The sequence below is a fragment of the Callithrix jacchus genome, chromosome X (assembly GCF_049354715.1).
Source record: "Callithrix jacchus isolate 240 chromosome X, calJac240_pri, whole genome shotgun sequence".
NCBI classification, from domain to species: domain Eukaryota; kingdom Metazoa; phylum Chordata; class Mammalia; order Primates; family Cebidae; genus Callithrix; species Callithrix jacchus.
In genome coordinates, this window is record NC_133524.1 from 3,127,815 (window position 1) to 3,150,037 (window position 22,223).

At 46.8% G+C, this 22,223-nt stretch overlaps 1 protein-coding gene across 4 annotated transcripts in view; it reads right to left on the reverse strand.

Moving 5' to 3' along the window:
* The window catches only part of LOC118150651 (uncharacterized), a 57,045-nt gene extending 42,278 nt beyond the window's left edge, over nucleotides 1–14,767 (reverse strand). The window contains exons 1-4 of one of the 4 annotated variants that reach the window (XR_013531409.1): nucleotides 14,192–14,332; nucleotides 8,084–13,257; nucleotides 6,777–7,042; nucleotides 6,162–6,194 (exon numbers count right to left, since the gene is read on the reverse strand). Coding sequence is in view for 2 of the 4 variants with exons in the window: in XM_054251573.2 (XP_054107548.2) it covers nucleotides 6,881–7,042; nucleotides 13,141–13,257; nucleotides 14,192–14,752 (840 nt within the window). In the remaining 2 variants the exon portion in view is untranslated. Of the gene's footprint in view, nucleotides 1–3,587; nucleotides 3,744–6,161; nucleotides 6,195–6,776; nucleotides 13,258–14,191 lie in introns of all 4 variants that reach the window. The other 3 variants (XR_013531410.1, XM_054251573.2, XM_078362451.1) reach the window with 3 other exon arrangements.
* Nucleotides 14,768–22,223: the final 7,456 nt, after the last annotated feature.

Genomic DNA, 22,223 nt, shown 5'->3' on the forward strand with positions numbered 1-22,223 from the left:
GGGGAGAAATAGAAAGTGTGTCCTGCACAGGAGAGACACAAGAAGTGTTTATAAGGAGAGTAAGAGGAAGTGTGTCCTGCACAGAGAAGAAACAGAAAGTGTGTCCTTCACAGAAGAGAAATAAAAATGAGTTCTACACAGAGGAGGAACAGAAAGTGTATCCTTCACAGGGGAGACAGAGAAGTGTGTTCTGTACAGGGCGGGAACAAGGACCATGTCTCTCCCAGGAGAGTAACAGGAAGTATATTCTTCACAGGAAAGACACAAAAAGTGTGTCTTGTACAGGGGAATAACAGGAAGTGTGCCTATCTCAGGAGAGTTACAAGAAGTCTGTCCTGCACAGGGTAATATCAGAAAGTGTATGTCCCACGGGGGAGGAATAGGAAGTGTGTCCTGCAAGGGGAGACACAGGACGTGTATCTTGCACAGGACAAAAAAACAAAGTGTGTCTTGCACAGAGGATAAACCAGGAAATTTCTCCTGCACAAGGGAGTCACAAGAAGTGTGTCCTGCACAGACAAGAAACAGGAAATGTGTGCTGCATAGGGAAAATAGAAGAAATGTGGTTTTTTTTTTTTTTACAGAAGAAAAACAGAAAGTGTGTTCTGCACAGGGGAGGAACAGGAAGTGTATCTCTCTTAGGAGAATGACAGGAAGTGTGTCCTTCACAGGGGAGACATAGGAAGTGCGTTCTGCACTGGGGAGAAACGGAAAGTTTGTCTTTTACATGGAAGAAACAGGAAGTGTCCCATGTTGGTCTCGAACTTGTGGACTCAAGGGATCCTCCTACCCAAGCCTCCCAAAGTGCAGGAATTACAGGTGTAAGCCACTGTGCCTGGCCCTCAGATCATTTCTTTATGGCCAGTTTTTACAAGGAAAGGCGGGTGGAGGGAATTTCAGTCATATTTTTAGGTTTTATGCCTGGCTTTGGGGAAAAGGTGGTCCTCTTGGGGAGGAGGGATTCTAGTTTCTATGGTGCCTTGGGGGAGAATGGGACTGAGATACTCAAGATGGTAAGTAGAGTGATGTCTGATCATCCTCCCTGCTACACTCCCACCAGCGCCATGACACTTTGCAAATGCCTTGGCAACATCAGGTAATTACCCTATATGGTCTAAAAAGAGGAGATTGGAATAATCAACCCCTTGTTTAGCAAATCAACCCCTTGTTTAGCAAATCAACAAGAAATAACATAAAAATGGTCAACCAGCAGCCCTCAGCGCTGCTCTGTCTATGGAGTAGCTGTTCTTTTGTTCCTTTACTATCCTAATAAACTTGCTTTCACTTTACTCTGTGGACTTGCCCTGAATTATTTCTTGCGACAGATCTAAGAATCCTTATTTGGGGTCTGTTTCCTGGACCCCTTTCCTGTAATATTTTTTCAAAATAAATCTCTTCAAATATTTTACAGAGTTTGACTCTTTTCATTGACATTACTATGAGTCAGGGGTGAAAAAAATCATAACGTTTTAGGAAAGAGAAAAATATGTGTACCTAATAGAGTACAGGGATTTGTTTTCTGCCTCTAGTCCTGGGCCTGTTGGCCTTTTAAGTATAGCTACCCCAGGTGCTTGTGTGAGCTCTCTCTCTCGCTCTCTCTCTCCTTTTATTTCTCTTTGTTGCTCTTTCCTTCTCTCTCTCTCTCTCTCTCTCATACACTTTGACACCCTCTTCCTTTACCCCGCTTCCTTTGACTCTCTTTTCTCTACCTGTCTTTCTTTCTTGTCTTTCCTTACTTTCTTCTCTCTCTCTTCTTTTTTCCCCTTGGTCTCTCTCTCTCTTCTCGCTCTGTTTCACACTGCGTTTCTCATATTCTCTTCTCTCTCTCCACTCTCTCCTTTCTATATTTCTTACTCTTTCTTTCTCCTATCTCTCTCCTCCTTTTCTTCCCCATCTCCTCCTCTTCCTCCTTTCTTCTCCTTTTTTCTTCTCCTTCTCTTTCTCTCTTCTCTTCCTCTCTCTCCCTCCTGTTTTCCCTCTTTTCTACCTCTCATTTTTCTTATTCGCTCTCTCTTTTTCTGTCTGTCTGTATCTCTCTCTCCTGCCCACCTCTCCTTTTACATTAAAGTCTGCAGACAGTTCCCATCTCTTCTAGACATTGAGATTTGTAGACATCACCAGGGTAGCTCACATGTACCCTAGGATATGATTGCCTATTTGGATTGTTGAAGGAGTGAAGGACGTGCCTTTTCAAAATATGCCGGATTGGTATCCTGCATATTTTGAGTCAAAAACACTGCAGAAATTGTCGTTTCGGAAAGGGCTAGCCAACCTGTCTCTTCCTGCAGGCAGCAAACCATAAAGATTCTTCTGGGAAGGGACTCCTCTCCACACCAGCGTGAGAAAATAGCTTTTATCACCAGAGACATCTGTGTGCTACATCTCTGCACACCCTCCTGATCCCCTCAGGCATTCTTTTTGGGAAGGGACTATAATCATTCATGCTTTAAAGCTAGGCTGTAAACTGAATTCATGGTTAGCTTGACCTATTTGTAGCAATGAGCAAAGGCGGTTAGCTTGTGAGCGGAGAAGCAAGATGGAGTGAGCCATGTTACATTTCTCTCATTGTTACATTCATGCATAGGTTCTTGGCCACAGAAACATATGAGCAACACATTCTCTCCCTTTTTTTTTTTTTTTTTTGCAGAAGTTTTGCTCTTGTTCCCCGGGCTCATGCCTATAACCCCAGCACTTTGGGAGGCCAAGGAGGGCATCACAGGGGCAGGAGTTCGAGAGCAGCCTGGCCAATATGGTGAAACCCTGTCTTGACTAAAAATACAAAAATTAGCCAGGCGTGGTGGCGGGCACCTGTAATCAAGCTACTTGGGAGGCTGAGGTAGGAGAATCACTTGAACTTGAAAGATGGAGGTTTCAGTGAACTGAGATACTCCAGCCCGGGTGGCTGGAGTATCTAGGTGACTGGAGTTGACTCCATCTAAAAAAAAAAGATGTGGGGGACATCGAAAGGCTGCTGGGTTTTTGCAGGCCTCTTAAAAGTGTTAAGTGTGTTGAGAATGTAATTGACAGGTAATGTTATCGTTTTTGAGATGGGCTGGAGTCTCAATATTGATCTCCTTAATCATATTTTGACTTAGGAAATATGACTTACAAGACCAATATTGCAATTTTTTTGTCACCCAGGCTGTGAGTACAGTGGCATGATCTCGGCTCACTGCAACCTCCGCCTCCCAGGTTCAAGTGATTCTCCTACCTCAGTCTCCCAAGTAGCTGGGATTACAGGCATAAGCCATTACACCCAGCTAACTTTTTGTATTTTTAGTAGAGATGGGATTCACTGTGTTGGCCAGAATGGTCTCGATCTCCTGACTTGTGATCCGTCTGCCTCGGACCAGCAAAGTGCTGGGATTACAGGGGTGGGCTAATGTGCCCAGCCTGTCCCCCACATCTCAGCACACATATATATTTACATCCCTCCTATGAAGAAACAAATGTGCATGCATACATTATTCTGGAGACATAGTGAACATCCCTGGCAGTTAGATGTTCAGCCTGGTTTGCTAAACTGAAAGCGGTTGTTATTACCATTAATTTCTGCAAGGAATAAGCAAGCATGTCCCATGACACACCTCTACTAAGAAAAGCAGAATGTTTCAGAACTATGGGAGTCCTGTGGAACATGGTCCTTCCTGGGTCTTTTTCAGGCTTATTTGTAACTAGAGGGAATAGAATATGGTCTCCATCCATGTCCTTGATTTATGATGGAATCCACAGGAATCTGCCACCTTGGGAAAACGGGCAATACTTTAAAAAATGTTGCATATCATAATGAGATATACCACCCAAAATATGACTTAGGAGACCAAGGAATGACACCAAAATATGACTTAGGAGGGTAAAATTGTAATCTTTTAAAAAAGCTCATCAGCCATCATTAGTCTTAATGTATTCCTTTTTTTTGAGATGTAGTTTTGCTCTTGTTGCCCAGGCTGGAGTGCAATGGCACGACCTCGGCTCACTGCAACCTCTGCCTCCTGGGTTAAAGCCTTCTGCCTCAGCCTCCCAAGTAGCTGGAATTACAGGCATGTGCTACCAAACCCAACTACTTTTTGTATTTTTAGTAGAGCGGAGTTTCACCGTGTTAGCCAGGATGGTCTTGATCTCTTGACCTTGTCATCTGCTCACCTCAGCCTCCCCAATTTTTTTTTTTGAGAGAGCCAGTGACATGATTTTGGCTCACTGCACACTACAATCCCCATCTCCTAGACTAAAGCAATTCTCAAGCCCCAGCCTCCCGAGTAGCTGGGAGTACAGGTGTGCACCAGTGCACCTGGCCAATTTTTTGCATTTTCCTTTTAGTAGAGATGGGGTTCCACCATGTTGGCCCGGCTGGTTCTGAACTCCAGGCCTCAAGTGATTCACCTGCCTTGGCCAAAAAACGTTCTGGATTATGGGCATGAACCACTGCCCCTGGCCAGTGTATGTTGGTAAGTTTCACCCTCATTGTAGCATGTGTCAGTACTTTAAACATTGTTCTGTCTGTATGGATATACCATATTTGGTTAAATCCATTCATCGGCTCAGGGTTGCAAATGTCTTTATAAACCAGGAAATTCTACAATTATCCATGTGAACCAGAAAGTGTGACAATGGCCCTGCGAACAATAAAGTTCTGCAATTATCTGAACGAACCAGGAAGTGTTGCAATGTCCCTGTGAACAAGGAAGTGCTATAATTATCCATATGAACCAGGCAGTGCTACAACTATCCGTATGAACCAGGAAATATTACAATGTCCCTAGGAAACAGAAAGTGCTATAATTACCCCTAGGAACCAGAGGGTTGCAAATGTCTTTATGAACCAGGAAGTTCTACAGTTATCCATATGAACCAGAAAGTGTGATAATGGCCCTGCAAACCAGGAAGTTCTACAATTCTCTGAATGAACTAGGAATCGCTGCAATGTCCCTGTGAACCAGGAAGTACTACCATTATCTGTATGAACCAGAAAGTAGTACAATGTTTATATGAACCAGGAGGTGCTACAACTATCCGTATGAACCAGGAAGTATTACAATGTCCCTAGGAAACAGAAAGTGCTACAATTACCCCTAGGAACCAGAAGGTTGCAAATGTCTTTATGAACCAGAAAGTTATACAATTATCTATATGAACCAGAAAGTGTGACAATATCCCTGCAAACCAGGAAGTCTACAATTATCTGAATGAACTAGGAATTGTTGCAATGCCCCTGTGAACCAGGAAGTACTACCATTACCTGTATGAACCAGGAAGTACTACGATCTCCCTATGAACAAGGAAGTATTACAGTATTCGTAAGAAACCGGAAGTGATACAATATTCCCTGTGAACCAAAAAGTATTGCCATGCCCCTGCAAAGCAGGAAATGCTACAATTATCCATATGAACCAGAAGTGTTGCAATGTCCCTGGAAACCAGAAAGTGCTACTATTATCCGTATGAACCAGAAGTATTACAATGTCCCTATGAACCCGGAAGTGCAACAATTATCCGTATGAACCAGAAAGTACTACAATGTCCCTATGAAACAGGAAGTGCTACAATTACCCCTATGAATCAGAGAGTTGCAAATATCTTTATGAACCAGGAAGTTCTATAATTATCCATATGAACCAGAAAATATGACAATGTCCCTGCAATCCAAAAAATCCTATAATTATCCGAATGAAGCAGGAAGTGTTGCAATGTCCCTGTGAACCAGGAAGTGCTACTATTATATGTATGACCAGGAAGTACTACAATGTCCCCCATGGGAGCTTGAGGCAGGCAGATCATAAAGTCAGGAGTTCAAGACCAGCCTGACCAACATCGAGAAACCCCGTCTCTTTTAAAAATACAAAAATTAGCTGGGCGTGCGGGTGCATGCCTGTAATCCCAGCAACTCGGGAGGCTGAGGCAGGAGAATCACTTGAACCCAGGAGGTGGAGATTGCAGTGAGCCGAGATGGCACCACTGCACTCCAGCCTGGGCAACAAGGGTGAAACTCCATCTCAAAAAAAAATCAAAATCAAACAATAACAAAAGTAAAGAATACTTATACATCCTATGTTCCCACTGTCCAAACTCAATCCGCTTACCATGCCAAAGAGATGTCTCAGAAATGATAATTCAAAAACAATAACCAGGTCAAAAAAAAAAGGAGACTTTGAAAAGTTACTCACTGTTTTCTCCACCAGGAAAGTCAAAGTTGGCCCCTAAGGGAGGGAAATGAGCTGTTAATAGCAAAGCTCTGAGAAATCAGGAAGCAATGACCCAAAACAGGTGGAGAAAACCCCACGGCCCCACATTCCTAAATACCCCAGAAAAAGCAAATTCCTAGTTTCACATCACTCTTCCCTCAGGTGAAAACAGTAAAACATGAGTATGAGAGGGAATAAGAGAATAAGAGAGAGAGAGAGGGTAAGAGAGATAGAGAAAGAGAGAGGGAGAGAGGGAGAAGAGAGAGAGAAGGAAAGAGGTGAGAGAGAGGTGAAAGAGGGGAGACAGAGATAAAGGACAGAGAGAGAAGGGGGTACAGAGAACAGAGAGCGAGGAGAGAGACAGAAAAAAAAATAATTTACAAATCAATGGTGCACCAGTCTCAGGCTGGAATGCCAGCTCTACCTGCTGGCAAGTGTCTCCTGCCGACCCCTCACCCACCATCCTCTCCTCCTGTGTCCCCAGCAGCTATTATGAGGGAGACCCTAAGAGGTGCAGACAGATGACTGTGAGCAGATGTGGGCTAGAGGGTGTCTAAGACGTGGCTTTCCCAGCCCACATGTGCCCCACACACTGACCTGACGATTCACCACGATGTCAGAGGTGCCTTCTGGTTTCGAGCTTTTCAAATTCCAGCTACATTTGACGCACTTTTCAATTGGGTAGGCCGAACAAGGAGGCTTCAGTGAAAGAAATCTGAGGGGCTCCATAGAAACCAGCACTCCTGCAAACCGTCTCTCCTGATGCAAGCATGGCGGTGCGTTTCACGCTGTCTGCCTGTTTCGATGCCTCTCTTCTCCAGGAACCGGAATGCTTCGGCCACCAGGACCTTGCACATACTTACCTGACCCCAAGCACACAGTAGGTGCAAAGGAGGGAAGGAATGCGTGAAGGATGAAGAAATGCATTAGAAGAGAGATGAGGAAAAACCCTTTCATCAAGTGCCTTGGGAGCAAATGCAGCTGATCAAACCCTACAGAGACATGCCGTCCGCAGTGGCGGCCTGCCGGCAAGAAGGAAAAACACTTAGGAAGAAAAGAGAAAACACCCAGTAGTGGGATTGCTGGGTCAAATGGGAGTTCTACTATCAGTTCTTTTTTTTTAACAGAGTCTTGCTCTGTTGCCAGGCTGCAGTGCAGTGGTGCGATCTAGGCTCACTGCAACCTCCACCTCTCAGAGTCAAACGATTCTCCTGCCTCCACCTTCTGAGTAGCTGGGATTACAGGCATGCACCACCACGCCCGTCTAATTTTTGTACTTTTAGTGGAGACAAGGTTTCACCATGTTGGCCAGGCTGGTCTCGATATCCTGACCTCAAGTGATCCACCTGCTTTGGCCTCCTAATGTGCTGGGATTACAGATACAAATCACAGCATCTGGCCTGATCACAACCATATTTAACAAAGAGGAGACCCCTCCCTCCCTGAGGGCATCAGATCAGGCCTTTGTGAGAAGGGGACAGTGTAGGTTAGCACCAGGAGCAGAAAGGGTGTGTTTTAGTCTGTTTTGCGTGGCTATCACAGAATAGCACACACTAAGTCACTTATTAAAAATAGAGGTTGATGGCTGGATGTGGTGGCTTACGCTTGTAATCCCAGCATGTTGGGAGACCGAGGTGGGTGGATCACAAGGTCACGAGTTCAAGACCAGCCTGGCCAAGATGGTGAAACCTGAACTCTACTAAAAACACACAAAAAAATTAGCTTGGAGTGGTGGCAAGCACTTGTAATTTCAGCTACTCAGGAGGCTGAGGCAGAGATTTGCTTGAACGCAGGAGGAGGAGGTTGCAGTGAGCCAAGATCACACCACTGAACTCCAGCACGGGCAAGAGGGCCAGACTCTGTCTCTAAATAAATAAATAAAAATCAAAAGAGGGTACTTTTACCTTGCAGTTGTGGTGGCTGGGAAGCCCAAGATGCCCAGCTGATCTGGTGAGGGCCTCACTGTAGTTCATATCATGGAGAGAAAGTGCAAGACAAGAGAAGGTACATGCCCAAGAGAAATAAGGAGGCCACACTCCCACAGTAGCTAACCCCTTCCTGCAGGAGGCATGAATTCCACTTAATAACTTCATGACTTCTTGAATGTGCCACCTGCACAGGCCATTGCACAATGAATAGAAAAGCTTTTCAGACCTTCTCTCCTTTTCCAAGGCCAGGTAAAGTGGCTCACGCCTGTAATGTATTTGGGAGGTCAAGGCAGGAGAATTGCTTTGGAGCCAGGAGTTCAAAACCTGTCTGGGCAACTAGCCAAGGCCTCATCTTTACTAAAAAAAAAAAAAAAAAAGAAAGAAATTATTTTTTTTTAGATGGAGTCTAGCTTCGCCACCCAGGCTGGAGTGCAATGGCACGATCTTGGCTCACTGCAACCTCCAGCTCCAGCATTCAAGCAATTCTCCTGCCTCAGCCTTCCGAGTAGCTGGATTACAGGCGTGCAGCACCAAGGCTGGCTAATTTTTGTATTTTTAGTAGAGACAGGGTTTCACCAGTTAACCAGGCTAGTCTCAAACTCCTGACCTCAGGTGATCCGCCTGCCTCAGCCTCCCAAAGTGCTTGGATTATAGACATGAGCTACTGTGCCTGGTCCCCCCAAAATGTTTTTTTAATTAGCCAGTCATGCCGATTGCTTGAACCTGGGAGGTGGGGACTGCAGAGATGTAATTGCACCAGTGCACTCCAGCCTGGGCGACTCAGACCTCAAAACAAAACAAAACCTCAAAACAAAACAAAATAAAAGCATAAACAAGAATGCAGACTCAGAGCACTGCCAAAGACAGGTTTTAGCTGCAAGACAGGTCATGGGAGGGAGAAAGGAAAAGGCTGGCCTGGCAAACCTGGGCTTGCTACATAGATGTAACATCACAGGTAGCAGGCCTCAGAGAGAAGAGATGGTGAATATTTCCTTTTAGAAGTTTAAAGGTGTCGAACATTCACTTCGTCTCTCTAGAGCTGGGCAAGAGAAGGGCTGGCTGCGTTGCCACAGGCTCTCTACAGAGCTGCTGATGCAAGATTCCCCCACAAAGATGGAGTTTATTTTTCTTCTTTGTTTTTCTTTACCTTTTGTTTTAAGTTCAAGAGCACACATGCAGGATGTGCAGGTTTGCTCCATAGGTAAACATGTGCCATGGTGTTTGCTGCACAGATCAACCCGTGGCCTACACATTAAGCCAGCATCCATTAGCTATTTTCTTCCTGAGGCTCTCCATCCCCCTTCCCTCAACCTTCTGACAGACCCCAGTGAATATTGTTCCCCTCCCTGTGTCCATGTGTTATTCTCCTTCAGTTACCACTTATAAGTGAGAACATGGGGTGGTTGATTTTTGTTCCTGCATTAGTTTCCTGAGGATAACAGGTTCCGATTCCATCCATCTTCCTGAAAAGGACATGAACTCATCCTTTTTATGGCTGCATAGTATTCCATGGTGTCTATGTACCCCATTGTCTTTATCCAGTCTCTTGTTGATGGGCATTTGGGTTGATTCTATGTCTTTGCTCTTGTGAATAGTGCAGCAACGAGCATACACGTACATGTATCTTTATAACAAAATGATTTTTCCTTCAGGTATATGCCCTGTAATGGGATTGCTGGGTCAAACAGTAATTCTGCCTTGAGGTCGCTGAGGAATCATCATGCTGTCTTCCAGGATGGATGAACCAATTTACACTCCCGCCGACAAGGAAAATTGTTCCTTTTTCTCTACAACCTCAGCAGCATCTGTTGTTTTTTTTCTGACTTTTTAATAATCTCCAATCACGGTGGCTTTGGTTTGCATTTCTCTAATGATCAGCAGTGTTGAGCTTTTATTCATACGTTTCTTGGCCACATGAATGTCTTCTTTCGAGAAATGTAAAGATAGCATTTCAGGGCTACTCACTGATATATGAAAGAAATATATTTGGGGACAAAGTATTTTGATTTGCTTTTGTATATTTCTTTTCTTTTCTTTTCCTTTGAGATAGAGTCTTGCTCTGTTGCCCAGGCTGAAGTGTAGTAGTGCAATTTCGGCTCACTGCAACATCTACCTCCCAGGTTCAAGTGATCCTCCCGCCTCAGCCTCCCAGGTAGCTGCCACCACACCCAGCTAATTTTTTAAAATATATTTTAATAGATATGTGATTTTGCCATGTTGGTCAGGCTGGTCTTGAACTTCTCACCTCAGCTTAAGTTACTCCAAACTGTTTTATTCTGCTTACTGCATGTGTGTCAAGGCACAGAGTTTTCCATTGCGGGCATGTCTGGGCAAGTCACCTGTGTGGCCTTTCTTATCTGTGCAGCTGTGGGCATGTCTTGGGCAACCACCCTGTGCAAGTTCCCTTACCTGTGCCTGCAGGTTGTTCTTTCATTTGAAGGGATTCAACTGAGGATCCACACTAACTGCCTGCCTGACTGGTTTCTTCCTTCCTACTCTCTCACTTTGGCTAGAGGGAGTCCCATAAAGAGGCAGGATGGATGGGGAGCAGGCTGTCATGCCATTCTGGCAATGCTATGGAATAAAATTAAACTTCAGTGGTCATTGATGTTGCAATTGGCAAATCTTGGCCAGACGGAGAAGAATGCCATCTGAATAGCTTAATAAAAATAATAAAATTCAACCCTCTGAATGGACCCTCTCCTCAGCCAAAGGCATTCCGAAGTAAACCTGAAAAGCTAGTTCACACGATAATTGGAAGCAGGGGTTGGACATGCATCATTAGGTTCTCCTTCCTTTGGAATTCAGGCATTCACATTACCTTCCTTTGGAATTCAGGCATGGCTGACCAGCATTCACATTAAAACAGAGACCTTCAGACTGACCAAACAGACTCTTCGTAGCCATAACCAACATGATAGATAGCAGGTCCTGAGAGAAATCCAAGTATTTTACCCCAAAATATATTTATATGACATATTTTTGGAATGGTCCTGCAAAGCTGTCTTTGGCAGGGAGAAAAAATCTGCATTCTACAGAGAATCTCCTTCACTTTCCAGGCCTTTTCTAAGATTCAGAAGATAACTAACCAAGAGTCTGGCACCTTTGAAAATCTTATTTACAAGCTATTCTCTCTGAAGCTTTCTACCTGGGGGGTTCAGCATAATGGGAACTTTGGTGACCGGAACAGTGATTGACAGGCGCTTAGCTTCCACATCGCCGTGCCTCAAAGAAACGACTGGAGATCAATTCCTGGTGCGGTGCTGGAGAACAGCCACAGTTATCCAATGCTGCGTTGAAGGAGGCACTTTCAGCAGCAGCACGGAGTAGAAACACAGCAAGAAAATCTGTCACTGCACTCCACAAAAAGGAGATATTGTCACAAAATTAAGTCCAGCCTGGAGATCGCAGGGGCTGAGAATTTATGAATTTGTGACAACGGTTTCTTTCTATCCCTTGCCTGCCCTCTGCACTCAAGGCATCTTCTAATCACCCATCAAAATCACCTTAGCAGCTTCCTTCTCAGCCCTTCTCTACTCAAAGGTGGCTTTTGTTTTCTGCAGAGCTGAATTTTCTTTTCCGGCACGAGGCTGAGCAAGATGTATCCGAATGTCCGTCTTGAATGCTGCTATTATACAGACCCTAGCAGCCTTGGGGAACCGTGTGGCTTTCACTTTAGAGAGCTCCAAACGCACCCCTACAACAGAGAATCTTTTCTGTCATGCCTTGGAACAGAGTTTGCCAGTACACCTCATGAAAACAGCCCTCAAGATCCCTCCACTGACGATTTTCCTCTCTAAGTCCAGAGTGGGAGAAAACAGGATGGAAGCAGCTCTGGGATTTACTAAATCTCTCCTCTGAATAAGGAGTAATCTGTTTGTGTGCCAGGCGTGGTGACTTGTGCCTGTAATCCCAGCACTTTGAGAGGCCAAAGGAGGAGGACTGCTTGAGCCTACAAGCTGGGCAGCATAGTAAGACCCTGTTTCTACAAAGTTAAAAAAAAATTGTTTTGAAAAGAAATACATAAAATGCACTCAGGAATGATCCAGTCTGGTCTGGTACAAGGAGGTGTCTTAATGATTTAACGATAAAAAATAGAACCAGCATCTTTATTATGGGATGATGTTACAATCTACCTTCTCATATCTAGGCCTCTGAAGTCAACTGGTCTATCTGATGTCCACAGAACCAAGTGCAGAGAGATGGGGCTTGCCCGTCCTCAAGGGGCAGGACTTTCTGGCCTTTCCTGCCTGCTGCCTGCAGGAGGATTTACCTGGGTTCGTATTTTGTTTCTTAGTGTTTTTGGAGTCAGGATCTCACTCTGTCACCCAGGCTGGAGTGCAGTGGTGCCTCCTTGACCTCCTGGGCTCAGGACCTTCCCACCTCAGCTTCCCTAGTAGCTGGGACCACAGACACATGCCACAACTCCCAGCTAATTTTTATTTTTATTTTTCCTAGAGATGTGGTCTGCCTATGTTGCCCAGGATGGTCTCAAACTCCTGGCCTCAAGCGATCCTGCTGCCTCAGCTTCCCACAGTGCTGGGGTTACAGGCCCGAGACACCAAGCCAGGCCATCCCTGCATCTGTGCTGGGCACGGAAATTAAACCGATGGCCTGGACTCCAAGTACCGGAAGACCGCCTCTTCCCAGAGTTTTAGGGCCATTTTAGGAGAACAGACTTCTTCCCATCGGCCTTCCACGCAGTGAGAATCTCAGACAGTTCAATGCTATTCCCAAGAAACGAGCCCAGTGAAACTTCCAGGACTACATCTTACAAATGGAACTGGTGAAATCCCAACGCCACCCTCACTTGCTACCAATCACCCCCTCCCAGCAGCTGAAGCCCACCGGTATTTCCAGCAGCGTCGGATGGACCAGTCCCTCCAGACCCACAGAGACCTGGGTGAGGCAATGAGGGGAGACTCGGATTTGGGGCAGTCCTGGGTCAAACTGGGTTTCTCCGCAGCGCAGACCAATCTCACCCAAGCCGGCAGGAACAGGCAGGCCGAACTGAAGGAGCTTGAGCTACTCACCCGACATGGTCCTCCGGGCCGCGTGCAGTGGGCGCCGGGGAGCAGTGGGTAGACTTCCCCACCACGAACCCGCAGAGCAGAGGCGCCGTCTCCAGGAACCCGCGTGGATTTCCAGGCCTGCGGGCGACAGTGTGGCGGTCCCGACACCCTGAGCCTCAGGCGCCGCCAGCGTCACCCCCGGCCAGCTATGCACCCCGTGTCACTGGGCCCCACGGGACCCCGGCCTCCTCCGACGCCCCCACGACCCCCACTCCCCGCACTTCCTCCCTGGCGCTCCAGGTCAGCCTCCTGCCCTCTGGCCAGGGTCCCCTTGATCCCCTGTCCTCTCCCCTGTCACCTGCGACCCCGCTACGCCTAAACACTCATGTGCCCAGCAACGACATCGCCCCCGGAACCCCGAGCGACCTCTGCGGTATGAGCAGCCGCCCCGCCGCCCCGCGCACCTGCTTGGAGTTCTGGGCATCTTCTTTCCCCACCACAGCTGGCGCCCCCCGGTTATCCCGCCCCGTCCACTCCCTGGCCCACCCCTGCGCTCCCGGAACCCGGGATCTGCACCTCCTCCGAGCTTGGTTGCGCTGCCTCTGCCCGCGCCCACCGGCCAGACGCCCCTTCCCCCGTCACTCCAGGCCCCCCAGGCCCACCCCTGCGCCCCTCGTCCTCCTCCCGGAGCGCCCCCGAATCCGTTCCACGCCCTGCACGTCTCCCTTCCCCTGCGCTACCACAGCCTCTGCCTTGGGACCGCGCTCCCAACCCCCAGCCTCCCAGCCTGCGCCCCAACCACGTCTGTCCTCCATCCTGGGGCAGCCTCGGAGTGCCCGCGACCCGCTGCGCCTGGACCTGTACTCCCCAGCACTCGGCGCCCCCGCTCGGCGCACCCACCCCCAAGCGCCAGAAAACCCTCCCCTCCTTCACGCTTGGGCGACCTCTGACCTCCAGCGCCCTGCGCCCCTCGCCCCTACTCTACACTCCAAGCCGTCGCCCCTCCCCCAGCACCCAGCCTCCGCCCCCGGGTTGCGCCCCCACCCCGCTGTACGCCACCGCCCCGCCAGACCTCTAGGTGTTGGAGCAGCCTCTGCGCACCCTGGCGGTCCCCTGCACCCAGGCTTCTTCCGCGACATACGGCCCCCTGCACCCCCCGGCAGCCTCCGGCACCTCTTCCAAGCTCCGGCATCCTCTGCCCTGGGCAGGCGCTGGAGGCGCCGATGCCTCCGAGGGCATCGATTGGCTTCTGTCCGGAAGCCCGGCACCGCCTCCGCCCACCCCCGCGGGCGTGGGTCGTCTCCGCCCAGCTGCAGCCCCCGCCCGCAAACAAGCCCGCGCGCCGCCTGGTGCCCAGCCGGGGCTGCCGGGGAGAGACACCCGGTAACGGCCGGGGGCTGCGCCCCGTGCCGCGCCCCGCCCCCACTGCAGCCCGCGGTTTCCCGGTTTGGACATTTAACCTTCCATCAGCCGGCCCCGAAGTAAATGTTTGCGATGGCTTAAGGCCCTGGGCCCAAGGCCAGCGCGCAGCCCGGGTGGAGGCCGCTCCTCTGGTAGTATCCCGGAGGGAGAAGGCAGGGCTCGTACCCGATCTCACTGAATGCATGAAAAATGCACGTGTGCATACTTGCATGCCTGAATGAATGAATGAATGAGTGCATGAAAAGAGAATAACTGAGTGTTCAGGCCTCGGCTGTTGCATGCGTAGTGAGTGAGTGACTGGCTGTCTGCACGCGGTGTCTATGCATGGATGAGTGGAGGCCGCGTGTGTGTGAATGCATGTGAGGCGTGAATGGACAACTACACGTGAATGAGCGAGCGAGGAAATGGATGAACCATTAGTGTCTGCGCCAGGGAGGGAATGAATGCATTCACAGGTGAATGCGTGAGTTGACGGCATGAATGAGCCAATGCACGTAAGAATGAATTCAGACATATATGCATGAATGGAGGAGTGACTGTGCCGAAAACCAGGTGCATGCATACATGCATGAATGAAGGCACGAATCTATGAATGAGTGAATGAAAGAGTTGAATGCACGAGTGATTGAACAAGTGATTTCATGCGTAACTGACAGTGCATGAATGACTGAAAGTGAATTTATGACGCATGAGTGACTGCATGAGTGAGTGAACAAGGGAATTCATCCTGTATGAGTGCTGGAATGAGTGAAAGGTGAGTTCATGCACACAAGAGCGAGTGCATGAGTGAATGGATGAGTGAATGAACAAATGAATTCACACCTACATGAGTCAAGTGTATGAGTGAGTGAATTAATGCGTGACTAAGTGCATGGATGACTTCAGTAAATTCACACATGTACAAGTGCATGTATGAGGGAGTGAACAAGGGAATTCATGCGTGCCTGCGTGAGTGAATGAGTGAATTCATGTATGCAGGATTGAATGAGCACGTGAAAGCATGCATTTATAAAACAATGAATGTGTGTGAGTGCATGAACAGGATACATGACAAGTGAATATGTGGATGAGTGAGTGAATGAATATGTACGAGTACCTGAGTGAGCTCAACCAACTAGCATGTGTGTTAATGCATACACACATGACTGAATGAGTGAAGATTGCATACATGTCATGAATTAATGTATTATTCATCAGTGAATAAATAAATTAAATGCATGGGCAAGTTAATGGATGTATGAATGAATGAATAAGTGAAAGTGTGAATGCATGCATGCGTGCATTAGTGAATTAAGTGAATAAATACGCGAATGTGTGAATGCATGCCTGTATTAGTTGAATGGGTGAATGAATGTGTGAATGCATGCCTGTATGAGTTGAATGAGTGAATGAATGTGGGAATGCATGCCTGTATGAGTTGAATGAGTGAATGAATGTGTGAATGCATGCCTGTATGAGTTGAACGAGTGAATGAATGTGTGAATGCATGCCTATATGAGTTGAACGAGTGAATGAATGTGTGAATGCATGCCCGTATGAGTGCATGAGTTGAATGAGTGAAATAATGTGTGAATGCATGCCTGTATGAACTGAATGAGTGAATGAATGTCTGAATGCATGCCCGTATGAGTGCATGAGTTGAACGAGTGAATGAATGTGTGAATGCATGCCTGTATGAACTGAATGAGTGAATGAATGTCTGAATGCATGCCCGTATGAGTGCATGAGTTGAACGAGTGAATGAATGTGTGAATGCATGCCCGTATGAACTGAATGAGTGAATGAATGTCTGAATGCATGCCCGTATGAGTGCATGAGTTGAATGAGTGAATGAATGTGTGAATGTATGCCTGTATGAACTGAATGAGTGAATGAATGTGTGAATGCATGCCCATATGAGTGCATGAGTTGAACGAGTGAATGAATGTGTGAATGCATGCATGTATGAGTGCATGAGTTGAATGAGTGAATGAATGTGTGAATGCATGCCTGTATGAACTGAATGAGTGAATGAATGTGTGAATGCATGCCTGTATGTGTGCATGAGTTGAATGAGTGAATGAATGTTTGAATGCATGCCTGTATGAACTGAATGAGTGAATGAATGTGTGAATGCATGCCTGTATGTGTGCATGAGTTGAATGAGTGAATGAATGTGTGAATGCATGCCTGTATGAACTGAATGAGTGAATGAATGTGTGAATGCATGCCTGTATGAACTGAATGAGTGAATGAATGTGTGAATGCACGCCTGTATGAACTGAATGAGTGAATGAATGTGTGAATGCATGCCTGTATGAGTGCATGAGTTGAATGAGTGAATGAATGTGTGAATGCATGCCTGTATGAACTGAATGAGTGAATGAATGTGTGAATGCATGCCTGTATGAGTGCATGAGTTGAATGAGTGAACTTACTTGGAGAAGAAGAGCCTTCGTGTGACCATCAGAAAGAGACAGCAAAGGAAACCAGATTCTTCCCAAAACTGTCAATGGCGATCAATGCAAGCTACAGCCAGGCCTTCCCGATTTAGATTAATACCTAGGATGATCAATGGTCTGTGGGTACCAGGCACTGTGCTGAGGGCTGCCCCTGCATCAGCTCAGCCTTGGGGACAGGTATTGGTGGTGTTTTTACCTCCACTTCATAGATGGGCCGAGAGCTGTTAATAAACAGTGGAGGCTATCTCTGACCTCCCACAGGCTACATGCAAGAATTTAACTCATGACTACTGGGGCTGTGTAAGATATCTGCAGGACATAGTAAGCCTCAAGAAGGCACATTCATTGATTTTTTTACATGTTATGCAAAGGAAAAAAACAACATGATTTTTTCTGCATTTGTATTAAACAGGCTTATATGTCAAATTTTATTGATTGATATACTTTATTTGTGTAAATTTATGGGGTACAAGTGCAATTTTGTTACATAGATATACTGAGTTGTGGTGAAGTCTGGGCTTTCAGCATCACCGTCACCTGAATAGGGTACCTGGTACCTATTAAGTAACTGCTCATTCCCCACCATCCTCCCACTCTCTCACCCTTCTGAATCTCCAAGGTCTATTAGTCCACTCTCTGTGTCCTTGTAGACATAGTATTCCGCTCCCACTTATGAGTGAAAACATGTGGACTTCTGTGCTCTTGCGCTGGGCAAGGGAACCATCCTATGGGAAAGGGTCTTACCAGTGTTCTAACAAGCGATGCGCTGACAAAGGACTCAGACAGCTCCTGCCTGCTGAACTGTTGAGAATGATGTGCTTGTCAACCTGATCCCTTCTCCACGGTTAGATGGAAGTTACTACTGGAGTTTTTCACCAAGGCATTTGTGGCATCGGGGCTGGACTCTCTAGGGTGTTGAGCAGCCTCCCTGGGCTCCATCTGCCAGATGCATCAGCACACTTTCCCAGTAGTGACAGTTAAAACTGACCTCAAACACGGCAAAGTGTTCCCTGGTGGGGGCAAGGGCAGAATTATTCTTAGGCTGTGAGCCACTGTTTAGATCGATGATAAGCAAATGGATAGATGATGGATAGAGGAATAGGTCAGTAGATGCATGATAGATGATACACAGATAGATGATAGACAGATGAGATAGATAGGCTGGACAGACAGATGATAGATAGAATGAAAAGAGAGATAGGTGATAAATAGGTGATTGATAGATATATAGATAATTGATAGATACATAGATGTGGATAGAGATAGATGATAGATAGGATGGAGAGATAGATAGGTGATAAATAGGTGATTGATAGATACATAGATAATTGATAGATACGTAGATGTGGATAGAGATAGATGATAGATAGGATGGAGAGATAGATAGGTGATAAATAGGTGATTGATAGATACATAGATAATTGATAGATACGTAGATGGGGATAGAGATAGATGATAGATAGGATGGAGAGATAGGTGATAGATAAATAGACGACAGATATATAGATAATAGATAGTAGTACAAGATGGAGATAGATAAAATAAGTAGATCGCTGATAGGAAGATAGATAACACATAAACATGATATAGATACATACATGAGAGATAGATGGAGAAGATAGACAGATGATAGATTGATGGAGGTGATAGATAAATAGACTATAGCTCGGTCTCTGTGGTGGACCCATCCTGTGCACTGTAGGGTGTGGAGCAGCGTCCCTGGGCTCCACCCACCAGATGCCAGGAGCTCCCACCCCCTCCCAGTTGTCACAACTAGGAAGACCTCCAGACCTTGACCAATGACCCCTAAGGGTGAAATCATCCCCTTTGAGAAACCCTGCTGAGTAACAAGAGAGCAGCTTCTGGGTGGGAGCAACTTGGGACTGCAGCAAGCAGAGCCCCTTCTATGCCCTGAGGAAAGACACGAGAATGCTTCCCCTTCCTCAACCTTCCCACGGCATCTTCACCTTGTGTTTCCAAGTATTCCCAGAGAAGAGTGGCAGGTGAAACTCAGTGAACACCACCCCAGGCCTGCCTCCTCAAGATAGATTCTCTCTGCTGTCAAGCAGCTCATTGGCAGGGTAGACAGGCAGGGGGGCTGCCTCCGCCTCCCTCTAAGCAACTGTCATCTCCAATGCCTGTGAACACACTTTTCTCCCCATGAGGAGCAGAAGCCTCTGAGCTCCTTAACACACATCACCCACCCCGGACATCTTATCCAGAGCAAAAGTTGGGCAACATCCGGTTTCACCTTGGAGTCCCCGTCCTGATGGGCTTGAGGTCTTTGCTGTGGCGTCATCCTGTGCACCGCAGGCTGCTGAGCAGCATCTCTGGGCCTCACCCACCTGATACCTGGAGCACCTCCACACAGTGGCGATGTCCAAAAGCGGCAGCAGACATCACCGAGTGTCTCCCCACAGAGCAAAAACTTGGGCTTCTATTTCCTTGTGACGTTTCTAATGCACACCCTAAATTAACAAAGCAAACTAAACAGAGCTTTCCTGTGCTTTAGCAAGGGTATGGAAAACTTCAAAGCACACTAGTGGTTTCTTTAGCCTGTGGCTGGCTTTCTCACTCTTCACTGTGGATATTTGGGGCTAGAGGTCCTGTGCACTGTACGTCGTTTAGCAGACCCCTGGGCTCCACCCGCTGCATGCAGTAGCACAGCTCAGCTAACAAGTGTTCTCTGATGTCAAAATCACCCAGGTGACAACCACTGCCAAGATTCGATGTTGAGAGATGGATGATAGATAATAGAAAATAGATTATAGATAATCAATAGCTATAGATACATCGATTATAAGTAGATGGTAGAAAAACAATGATAAACATAGATGGATGATAGGTAGACAGATGATAGATACAGAGTTAAACAGATTAAAGATAGATAGATTATAAATAAATGATGATTGATACGTTACAATAGACAGATACAGATAGAAAATAATAGATAAATGATGATTATAGACAGAGAATAGACAAATGATGAAGATGACAGGCAATAGGTAAATGATGATGATGGTGGGTAGATAGGCAGACAGACACATAATAGATAGCTGTAGATAGATAAATGACAGGTAATAAATGATCATGAATGGATGAATAGATAGATGACTTGATTGATGATAGATAAATAGATGAGTAATAGGTAGACAATGGATAGATAAATGATGATGATAGATCGGTTCGAGAGACAGAAAGACAGGCAGGAAGACAGACAATAGACAATAGGTAGATTGATGATGATGGTGAGGATAGGAAGACAGATAAATGATAGATAATAGATAAATAATGATGATGGATGGATAGATGCATAGATAGGTAACAGATAAATGATGATGACAAATGAATGGATGAAGGACTTTCGGTGGGGGGCCATCCTGAGCACTGCAGGCTGTTGAGCAGCGTCCTGGGCCCCACCCACCAGCTGTCAGGAGCATTGGTCTTCTCTCAAGAACACGGGGTCTCCAAAACAGAATCCCAGGCTGCCTTTTGCTGAACACCTGGCCCCATCTTTTGATTTGGAACTCGGGGTGAGATGCACAGGCTCAGTCCTGGTCCAGCAGCACTAGCATCACCTGGGAAACTGTGTCATGCACATTCTCAGGCGTCTGCGGGCTTCCCCCGACGGCCCTATGTGAGCCGGGCCTTTCAGAGTTCCTAAAGTGCAGCCAGGCTTGAGAGGCACTGCTTACGTTTCTGAGATTTGAGGGTCGTGGGGAGGGGTAGCTGGCACCAGGAGGACTGGAAAGGGTGGGGCGCGGATTTGGCAGAGATAGAAAGGGGTTGAGGCAGCCAGAGAGCAAGAGACGTTGGCGAAATCGCAGGGATGTTTAAACAGCATGTTTAGCGCATGCAGGAGGCCTCGGTCTCCCAGCACAAACAAGCATAGGTGTTGCACCATTCTCTGCCCCATAAATCACCCCACTCCTCCTCACCCGACCTTTCTCCCATTCCACTGAGAATCTGTGCTCTGAAAGCAGAGCACAAGGCACTAGAGCACAAGGCAACACTCATGATCCCCGGGTAAAATGATAGCTCCGTTTTTAAACCCGGAGGAGGCATCTTCGCCCGGGGGTCGTGGGGCTCCTGTTCCTGTGTGCGTTGGTCTCCAGGAAGCCACGGAGAGCTTGGCAGCGGGTGAGCTCTGTCATGGGTGCATTCGGAGTAAATCTTCCTCTCCTCCGATGCCAGGGAATAGGTGCGTGCCAATTTTCCTCAGTAGGCATTTGCAGAAAACATCAAGACGTTTTTACGCCTGGGACAATGTTATTGGAGAGGTATTATAGGACCTTGTTAGAGTTCCGTGTGTGTTCAGAAAGGGAGGATTGAAACCCAGAAGGCAGCCAGGCATGGTGGCTGCCACCTGTCATCCCAGCACTTTGGGGGTCAAGGCAGGAGGATCGCCTGAGCTCAGGAGTTCAAGACCAGCCTGGCCAATATAGTGACATCCCTCTGTCTTTGGAAAACATTAAAAAATATATAGCCAACAGTGTTGGTACACGCCCGTTGTCCTAGCTACTCAGGAGGCTGAAGTGGGAGGATCGTCTGAGCTCAGGAGTTCAAGACCAGCCTGGCCAATATAGTGAGATCTACCCCCCATCTTTACCAAAAAAAAAAAAAAAACAAACCCTTAACTGGGTGTGGTGGCACATACCTGTAGTCCCCGCTACTCAGGAGGGCAAAGTGGGTGGACTGCTTGAGCCAGGGAGGTCAAGGCTGCAGTGAGCCATGATCACCCTATGGCACTCCAGCCTGGGAGACAGAGCAAGCCTTTGTCTCAAAAAAAAAAAAAAAACCCACTAAAACTCAGAAGCACAGAACAGATGTTTGCGCCAAGCTCTTTGATTGCCCAACATGATTGTGACAAAGGTTCTAAGAATTGAAGACAAGTTCAGAATGAGAGACACATTTGTGCTACACAGAACATGTGTCTGCATGTATGTGTGTGTCATAATTGCAATTATATTTTAATATTTTATCTTTTGGTAAAGATTAACATAATAATATATAAAGAGCTACATTGGCAAACAACTTCACACAAAAATAAGCAAATGATTTGCAGCATGTACTACTGGCTACCCAGTCAACCACCATTTTTACTTTTTTTATTGCTGGCAAAGCCTGTCCTTTTCCCCAAGCTTCCTTCATGCTTTCTCACCTGAACACTTTTTTTTTTTTTTTTTTGAGATGGAGTCTCACTCTGTCCCCCAATCTGGAATGCAATGGCATGATCTCAGC